Source organism: Abrus precatorius, unplaced genomic scaffold (assembly GCF_003935025.1).
Source record: "Abrus precatorius isolate BTA unplaced genomic scaffold, Abrus_2018 Scaffold4, whole genome shotgun sequence".
Taxonomy (NCBI): Eukaryota; Viridiplantae; Streptophyta; class Magnoliopsida; order Fabales; family Fabaceae; genus Abrus; species Abrus precatorius.
The window spans coordinates 21,383,862-21,393,631 of NW_020874384.1; the positions used below are offsets into that span (position 1 = coordinate 21,383,862).

The 9,770-nt window shown below is 38.7% G+C and overlaps 2 protein-coding genes across 2 annotated transcripts; both read right to left on the reverse strand.

The window, feature by feature from the left end:
* Positions 1-463: 463 nt before the first annotated feature.
* On the reverse strand, positions 464-4,228 carry LOC113865499 (ubiquitin fusion degradation protein 1 homolog). Its single transcript, XM_027500097.1, has 9 exons — positions 3,942-4,228; positions 3,570-3,656; positions 2,528-2,552; positions 2,402-2,434; positions 2,176-2,297; positions 1,929-2,059; positions 1,216-1,439; positions 903-1,102; positions 464-750 (listed from the first exon to the last, which is right to left on the reverse strand). Exons 1-9 carry the CDS (start codon positions 3,942-3,944, stop codon positions 661-663), a joined length of 915 nt encoding a protein of 304 aa, XP_027355898.1. The 5' UTR covers positions 3,945-4,228; the 3' UTR covers positions 464-660.
* A 1,783-nt stretch (positions 4,229-6,011) lies between these two features.
* Positions 6,012-9,459, reverse strand: LOC113864520 (arginine decarboxylase-like). Its single transcript, XM_027498335.1, has one exon. It carries the CDS (start codon positions 9,037-9,039, stop codon positions 6,949-6,951), a length of 2,091 nt encoding a protein of 696 aa, XP_027354136.1. The 5' UTR covers positions 9,040-9,459; the 3' UTR covers positions 6,012-6,948.
* Positions 9,460-9,770: the final 311 nt, after the last annotated feature.

The window sequence follows — 9,770 nt, forward strand, 5'->3', positions numbered from 1 at the left end:
GTTTTACAACTTTGTATGCCTCTTTTTTGGTTGAACTAGACTCTTTCATTTTTAACGATCTATTGTGTTTTAAAAACTATGCGAGAAAAAAGAAAAAACGACATACAAGTAACCTTTTTAAAAAGAAGTATTTTAGAATACCTCAATTCTTCTGCTCTCTCTCTCTCTTCCTGCCGGTTTCGAATCGAATACTTTGAGACTTGAGGCAGTATTCCGCACCAACAAGTCAAACGGTGAACCAGCAATCTCAAACAAGTAAAACTGAGTGATATACTATATGGTAAATAGAGGTCGGCAAGAAATATAATTTACTAGCCCAACCAAATTTGGCTTCCCTTTATTGGATTTGTCTCCTTTCTAGAATATTAGGATTATATGTTTTGATGTCTTTGCAACCATGTATATAATGAATTTATTCTTGTACAGAGAAACTTATAAAAGAACAGCCATAACTGCATGTGTGAAGACTGGTTGTATGTATATATATTTCTAAATTAAAATACTACAAGATAGTAGATTATCAGTCAGGTGCATACTAGTCAAGCCTGTGGCCGTACTACTAACATTCAATGTCTCCCTCAGAGCCACAATCAGCATGACATTGAGCAAGATAAAGAAGCCAAGATTATCAGGACGATGGTACCAATGATTTTATGTCAATCAACCTCTTAGGGAATACTTCTTCCCAATGAAAGGCTGGAACTTGGACTGTTTCTGAAGGGGTGGCTCTTGTTTTGACTCGGTTTTTTCCTACGATGAATAGGAAAATGATATTAGTTAGGAAAATGATATTAGTTCACAGCCACATAATGAGTAGCTAAAAAGGGCCAGAGGATCTTGAGAAGAGTACCATTAGCATGTGATTTGAAATAGTAGGGAATAAGGAGAAGCAGCATAATTACCTTTCCTTTTTCATTTGTACGGAAAACATTTGATCCAAACACTAGCTTCCCCTGAGAAGGGCAAGATGTTGTAGAAGAAAGTGAGTTGACATTTGAAGAATCAGGTCCCTTGTCCTTGTCATTAGGGCATGAAGAATAAACAGGAGGGGTTGGCTTTCCATCCAAGCGTCTTCCACTTCCAAAAAAAGGGTGGAACTTAGCTGTGGGGAGAAACCAGAAGTCACATTTTTCATGCTATTGATACAGCCCCATGGAAAACGATCTAGAATCTAAAACATATACAAATAAAGAGATTAAGAACAGGAATATAAACCTTCGTCTATTGCTTTGCCTGAACCAAGAGATGCAATAGGCTTTTCAAGTTTCTTGTAATCCAAGGGAGGAGCGACGTCCACCTCACAGTCTGTCTCCATGATGCTTACTGCATTAGTAGGTTTTGTTTCTATAATATCTATGTAATACTTTCTGTTGTTGTATGTCACCATGATAGTATCTCCAGTTGTCAAGCATGAGAAATTTCTCAAAGTAGTTTCCAGGCTGCATTGCAAAATAGGATCAAATTCTGAAAGGAGATATATATACAGAAAGTAGACTAAAACCACTACAAATGGAGGATGCCTAATATGTATACAAAGAAGAATGAATTAACAACAAAAACCATGGAACAACTACAAAATACCATCACTTTCTAAATAAAAAGAAAACACCCATTTTCTATGAACTAACATTTAACCATATCGACTAATAGAAAGAATAATTCCCAAATGAAGTGAAACTATATAACCTTGTACCTTACTCAAAGGATAAGTTAGAGGTTTGGTTATCTACCATATATCTAAAAGCAAGCACATACCCCACAAGGCTGAAAAACAAGCATGCCCATAGATTTCATTGATAGTCATAAGCCCATAACAGATTGGACGTGAACAAGAATATCCATTTGAAGGAATATTGTAGATATCATGAAAAATAAACATCATAGCTATTCCTAGTTTGAATCCAATAATACGATCACCACCAACTCACATGGCTTTTGGATTGGAAATATCGAAGAAGTCCTTTGTATGGGGTTGTAACTTAACATATGTTCCCTTGGGAAGCGATACATTTTTCACTCTTACGGTGTCTCCCTCTTGCAAAAGCAAATTCTGCATCATCTGTATTGAACAATTCATTGAAAACCAGCTTGCATCAAGAAACTATAAACTTGGAGAACCACACAACATGCAACAACCATTTTCAATAAACATAGTTTCAATTCATATTGTCCTACCCAGTATGGAACATATATAGTGCCTTCATCTGCAATGAACTCCAGAACCCCACAATGAGAAACCCGCTCAGCAGCACCATTTCGAAGCTCAAACAACATTGGATAGTCAATACGAAGAAATGCTGCAAGATTACACTTGATATTAGTCTTGTTATCTTGTGAATAGGACATCAACATCTGTGAAGAATGTGCAACAAATACAAGAAAATTAGACATAAAAACTAACCTAGACGGTCAAGGGCTGAAGGAGGCATTATAACTGAAGCAACAAGAATCATAACATGTTCACTACAGTATCCAGGTAACACAGTACACTATACAAAACCAAACCTGGCTAGATGTGGAAACTTACTTTTATCACCATTCTCAATTTGGGGCTGCAAAATTCAGGAATAAAGAAGGTATTAGTTAGAATAATTTTCTGTTAGATATATTTGAGACTACGAATTTTGGAAAACTTCACATTAAGAGTTTAAACTAATGTAATTGAATCTTTCTGGTTTCTTTCTTCAAATTAATCCTTCATCTTTTACTAAAATTACAACTCGCTTCAAAATCCTAATTCCAACCAGATGTTGGTATTTAAGCAAACATAAAGTAGAGGAGATGATTTTAATTCTTTTTCGGTGAGAAGTGAACAGAGCTACGATTGACTCTATTATTTGGACACTTGTCTGCTCAAACTTGCTTTACCAGTACAGTATATGATACAGAACTTAAGGTCTCTATGCAAGTTGTTTAAGAAGCACACGAGCTATGCAGTTTTTAAATTATTTTTCCTATTAATAACTCCTCTAAAATGAAGTGATTGATTTGTTATATTTAGCACTACATAGTCTTTAACCAATCAAACGGATACAAATACTCGGTGTTATGAAACTTGTCCTAGTCATCCACTCAGTTAGGATGCTGAATCTTGAGACATTAGTTCAATCACATATTAAATTGATTGAATCGTATGTATATTTAAATATGCAGTAAATTTAATATCATAAGAACATTATAATTGATATACAATTGATGTTATATAAAACTTCAGATTTAATGTTTTACAAAACAGATATAATACCCAACGGATTTACAGATCAAGTTTTATGACGGCAAATATTCTTCCCCTTCTCCAAACTTAAGACTAAAACTCAATCAAACTAAGAAAAGGAAAACTTGCGTAACATTTTCATTCGAGGAATGGGTTATATGGTGGAAGCGTGACTAGGATACTAGACTCTCGAAACTCAAAAAGAATTAAACTACATAACTCCTGTTGGATTGATTCATAAGCAGTTCCTTGCATGCGGTTTTACTGTGTCATAATAATGAATTTTAACAGCGGTAATCAAAGTGAATAAAAATGAAGTATCAATAGAAATCAACAAGGAATTAGGAATGCTGACCTTTTCAATAAAAGAAGCGGGGTAACATCGATATATCTGCTCAAATGATGTCCCGTCACTCCCGTGATGCCCATATCCGTCAAAAAACTGCCAGTGTATATTTAAAATAATAAATTAATAAAAAAATATACTATGTCACTGTACAAATGCGTATAAACTACAAGAGCATGCTTACTAAATAAAATTATTAATTTTTCACCTTTTTTTTATCTTCTCTTTCTTGTTATCTTTTTTTTTTTTTTCAATCACATCTATTAATTATTCTCTTTTTCCTCCATCCATATTTCACCCAATTCATGGGTGTCAAATGATCATTTCTATACTGAATACTAGCAATAACAAGTTTGGTACAAAATAGAATGTAGAGTATACCATTTTTCTTTCCACCGCTTTCTCGTGTCAAAGAAGACAATATATATAATAGAAAACCAAACCTCCAAATTCTAAGCTGTGGAATACAAGCTATTTGATCAGAGAAGATGAAACTGAAGCAGGAGGCAGCTTGCTGAACGAGGAAACCAGAAAAAAAACTGATATACTGTTTATCAAGGTCATCGTATCGTAATAAGATAACAATATCTATATGGTATTTGTTCTTGGATAGCGTCGTGAGTATTCTGTTCTGCTTAACAAGTACGCACGATCAATCGGAGAATCGAGTCTATATGTAATTTAATTATATATATTCTCTCCCCGGACAACATGTGCATGCACTAATTTCGATCAACTACTATATTTAACACATATAGTTAGGCAAAGATAGAGAATTTACCGCATATATGATAATCAATAATATGAAAGGGAAAAAAAAGCAAAAATAGATCAAGTACATAACAAAAAATGACAAAAAGCTAACTTTTTGTTTGACTTACGAAATTAAGATTTAAAATAAGAATTAAACTATAAGGGTGTAATTATAATACTTAATATTTTTTATAAAATTAGAATCACAATTTTAAGGTCTACTAAGAAATTCTGAAGTATTTAAAACAAATATTTTCTACTCGTTAACTTTTATCTGTTTTATAACTGTTAACCTTATATATATATATAGTTATTGTTATCACTACTTCCATCTTTACACAATTAGTATTGTCACTACTCTTGTCATAATTTCACCACTATTAGTATGATCATTGATATATTTTATTACTATTGCTGCTATCACTGTGACATTTTCATGCTACCTTTATAACTAAAGATAAGTTTTAAAAAATGAAGTGATAAGAACACTTTATTTCAGCAATATTTTCTTTATTGTAAATTAATCAAATTTTTATCTTCATCTTGTTGACTCAATGCTTTAAGTTGAGTAGTCATTATTCGTTCGTATCATATTCTTTTTCTTGGTAACAAAGTTCGTTCAGTATTATCGCACCAATATTCGAAAGTTTTTCCTTTTTGCTTCAACAAACGATATAAAAAGGTAATGTTATTATTTAAACATTAAAAAATTGTAAGATATTGTATAGAATTATTTGTTGTTTACTTTTTTTTTTTAATCTTTTATGCTTATATACATTTTAAAATTATATAAAAATTAATTACTAGATGTTTTCCTATTTTACCTAAAATTTAGCCAGACAAGATAGAGACATAAATGGCTGGCAAACATTCCTTTGACTCTCCCATAATTTGCAATTGGGAAGATGAACACCGCATATAGCAACATTACATTATAGTTTATCAATTGAAATTTTAGAAAGCGGAATATGATACTCCTTTTCAGTAAAAAAAAATCCTCTCTTTTAAAACGTTAGTTATGCCTCCTAAACAAGTTACAGTACTTGGAAAGTCCCTAATTAAATGCACAATCCTACTGTCATGAAGTGAAAACATTGCATATTGATTAAAGAAGTGTAAACATTGTATAGAATATCCAGGTACTAAAGGTGACAGATAATGGGAAATGAATTCACCGCCATAAATAGCATAATAACGAATACTCATCGTTTTACTTTGTTTTTGCCGACTCACTTTCTTTTCGTAAAGTTGTTGTTCACCTTCCAAGTCGCGATGCAATTATCTAATAACCCCCCGAAAGTGTAAGATGCTGAGCATGCTGGAACTCTTTCATTCGATATTCTTATGCATTGTATTCTATTCACTGCTTATCGACAAGAATTCTATGCCGAACATTCTCCGTGAGCTATAATGCTTCTGAGGGCGTAATCACAAAATTTCATGCGATGAAGATTTTTCAAAGGGGAACTGATTTTGTCTACAATGATTAATGTTTTACTTTTATTTGAAATGATTATTATTACTTAAAATTTTCATTATATTTAAATTATTTAGTGTTTAAAAGAATAATACTGTATTATCTTTAAAAAAATGTCTCTCGGTATTTTCATTAAATGAAGCTGGATAAAAAATTAATCAAATAAATTACTTTAATTGTAAGTTTAATTATTGAAATATTTATTTTCATTTATGCAGAATATTAAATAAGATTTGAAAACAAAGAGGATAAATAGAATCATTTGATTAATAATAAATATTATTTTATTCTTAACTTATATCTTAAAAAGAATAATTAATTAAATTTTAGTTTTTATGCGATAATTAATAGAACGGTTCCATCGTATTTTGACATAAATACAATTTTAAGGACGCCAGTTAGTCATTCGCTACACACACATTTTTGTTATTAATATAGATTCTTGTGCATGAACCCATAGGAACAATGTAACAGGTGTGTGATGCTACCAACCTTCATCAGTCCAGCAGCAGCATCCAATCAATCAAGACCCCCAGCAAAGAATGCAACAGACACGCCTCTCCAAAAACTTGAACCACTAAACGAACAAGCAACTTTAGCCTTTTTCACAATATTACTAGCCGCCAATTCTAACTTTGCAGAAGAATCAAAGTAACTAAATTTCAAACATCCATTGAGGAGAGGTCTTGTTACGACTCACAGTCGCCAAAAATCTTAAGAAGGTCCCCCACCTACAACCACGGTATCAGAATCCAACTTTTTCTTCAGTTACGCTATCTCCTTCGCTCGCCACCCATACAGCATACTCGATCAAACAAATTCAATTTGAAAAACAAATAACGTCACAGAAGAGAGGGAGGGAGATAACTAAAATAAGAACTTGTGATAACGACTTTTTATTCTAAGTATAACAGTGAAGGGAAAGGAGCAATAAAAATTTGTTACTCTAGAACTTGACAACGAAAGTCATAGACGTCCATCCACAAGAGGATTACGATTGAGACGCCGAAATTACAAAACAAAATGCAGGGGACACCGAATGCTTCTGCATGATGCGCTAAAAGTAAAAAAACATAGTAACTGACAAAAGGGACAAAAAATATTATAGAACACACCTGGACGACCAACAAGTAACACACAGAGACACACAGGGATGACTCAAACATAGCAATAAGACCACTGCTCTCGCTCATCTTCTCCAGCAGAATCTGCGACTATGCCTTCATCTCCGGCACACAAGCAGCAACTCGACAATGACAACGACGACTGCACCAGATAAGGCATGGTGTTGAACGAGCGAGAGAGCCCAGAGGCGATGGCCGCAGCACTGAAGACGTCGCCGTCAGCAACACACTCTTGGGCACGGCGCTTGAGCGTCTGGAACATGAGGTCGGGCTGGTGCTGCATCACTCGAAGGACGTCTCCACAAGAGGGCCCAGACACTGCCCGAGTGACGGAGAACGCGTGGGGGCCATCGCTCTGCGAGACGCGAACAACGCTGGGGCCACCAAACAAGTTGTGGACTCCACCAAGCGCCTCCTCGTAAGCCCCACCCAAAAACATTCCGAGATAGTACCCTCGGTTTCCACCTTCCATTTCGTGCAGCAGCAGGCTCGACTCGCCCTTTATGAACTTGTCAATCTTCCCATCACTGTCACATGTCAAGTCAGAGAGAATCCCCCTCACCGATGGCTTCTCCTCCAGGCGATGAATGGGGACAATGGGATACACCTGTTCAATGCTCCACGCGTCAGGAATGGACGTGAACACCGACAGGTTCACCTGATATTTCCGAACATGTTCCCCCGCCCCCACCGCCTTCCTCACCACATCACACAACCCCTCAACGCCTGCCAGCTGTTCCATGCACACTGACCCTTCCTTGAACTTCTCCACGCATCGCTGTTTCATTTCCTCCGCCCACTGCAAACACGTATCATAGTCCCCTCGCAGGGCAGCATCGGAGAGATTTTGGTAATCGGCGCGAGCCTCCTCCGAGAGCTCCTCCACCAAATATTCCAGTTCAAGGGAGGACAATGACGGGGCAGCGCTCGCGCCAACAGCTTCGAAAACTAACACCGAATGATGAGACACGATGGCCCTTCCACTCTCGCTGCAGATAACTGGGTGCTTAACCGACCTTCTATCGCAGACGCACTGAACCGCGCCAACAACTGCTGAAGCATATTCCTGAAGACCGTACCCGACAGAGGCATCGGAGTCACACGATTTGGAACCGTCGTAATCTATGCCCAGACCACCGCCAATGTCGAGGACTCGCATGTTAGCCCCGAGACGAACCAGTTCGCAATAGATCTGCGCGGCTTCTCCCACACCGTCGGCCAGCAACGCGGTTGAAGGAATCTGGGAACCGATGTGAAAATGGAGCAACTGAAGGCAATCCAGCATGTTTTTGTGTTCTAGCTTCTTCACAATCCTCAGAACCTGAGCGGTGGTGAGGCCAAACTTGCCTCTCTCCCCTGAAGTGGACCCGAAGTGGCCCGAATGTCTCGTGCGAAGTTTCGCTCGCAAGCCAATCACGGGTTTGATGCTGAGCTTTTTGCTGAGGTCAATAATCAAGTCGAGTTCCTCCTCCTGTTCAAGAACGATCACCGCGTTCAGCGCCATCTTGGTGGCAACCAGGGCCAGAGTAATGTACTCGGCGTCCTTGAAGCCGTTGCAAATCACGAGTGCTTCGGGGTTGCCTTTGCACAAACACGTCATGGCCAGGAGAAGCTCCGGTTTGGACCCTGCCTCCAAACCGAACCTGAAGGGCGAACCAAATTTCACTATGTCTTCGACAACGAACCGGTCCTGGTTGCATTTCACGGGGAAAACCCCTTGGTAATGAGACTCGTACCCTTCGGATTCGATTGCGTAATCGAAAGCCGATTGAAGGCACTCGACGCGGTTCTTCAAAACGTCCGGGAACCGAACAATGAGAGGGAGCCTAAGGCCCAAACCCCCGCCAGATTTGGGTTCTGAGGCTCTCTTCACCACCTTCAGCAAATCAATCTCCTGGTGGGAGAGGGTCTCCGAACCGTGGGGCCGCACGGAGATATTCCCGGCGGCGTTCACGGCGAAGTAGGGGCCTCCCCAGCCATCGACGTTGTATAGGGCGGCGGATAGAGAGGGCGACCAATGGTTGTCGTCGGCGGAGAAGTTGACCGGCGGCGAAAGAGAGATATCAGGAGAAAATGCGTGGTGTGGAGGTGCTGCAGCATCCACGCAGCAAGCGAGGGCAGGCATCTCTTGGGGCGACGATCAAAAAGGGATTAAAAAATGAAAAGAATTGATGTTAGGGCTTTGGTGATGAGGTTGTGAAGGTGGGGGCTTTGAAAGCCGCCGAGGCCGAGGCCCCGGCTACCCCCTCAAAAGAAGTCAGTGAAAGATCTATCGAAAAGGGAGAGCCCTCTCTCTCTCTCTCTCTCTCTCGCTCTCACACACTCTCTTCCCTACGCCACTCTGAGGAGCAAGATTTCAAGAAAATTATTGAAACCAAACGCAACCAGATCCGCAGCGAGGGATCCGATGCAATCCAGAATGGAGAAAGAAGGGGAGCGAATACCGGAAACCACGAATACAAAGTAAAAGGCCAAGGGTTGGAATGGAAGGGCTATCACACACGGACAATAGGGAGAGAGATAAGGCCCCAACGATGGTGCGACTGGGCGAGATTTGCATGGATGTATGAGCCTATTTATATAGGGGGATAAGGAGGAGGAGGGAAGGAACTACGAAAACGGGTGGGTTAGGGAACCAACGTCATGAATGGGCTTGGTGGGCCTGGCCCCCTATATCTTTCTATTTCTCGTGTTTATATCGCTCCCAATTTTTTCCATTAAATATTCCTCTTTTCTTTTCAATTAAATATTACTACGTTTTTCGGATTTCAGGACGAATCTGCTTCATAATTGCCATTATCATTAATCGGCGTCCAGTTGCCGCGTGGCGTCTCTTTCGGCGAATTCCATTTCAAG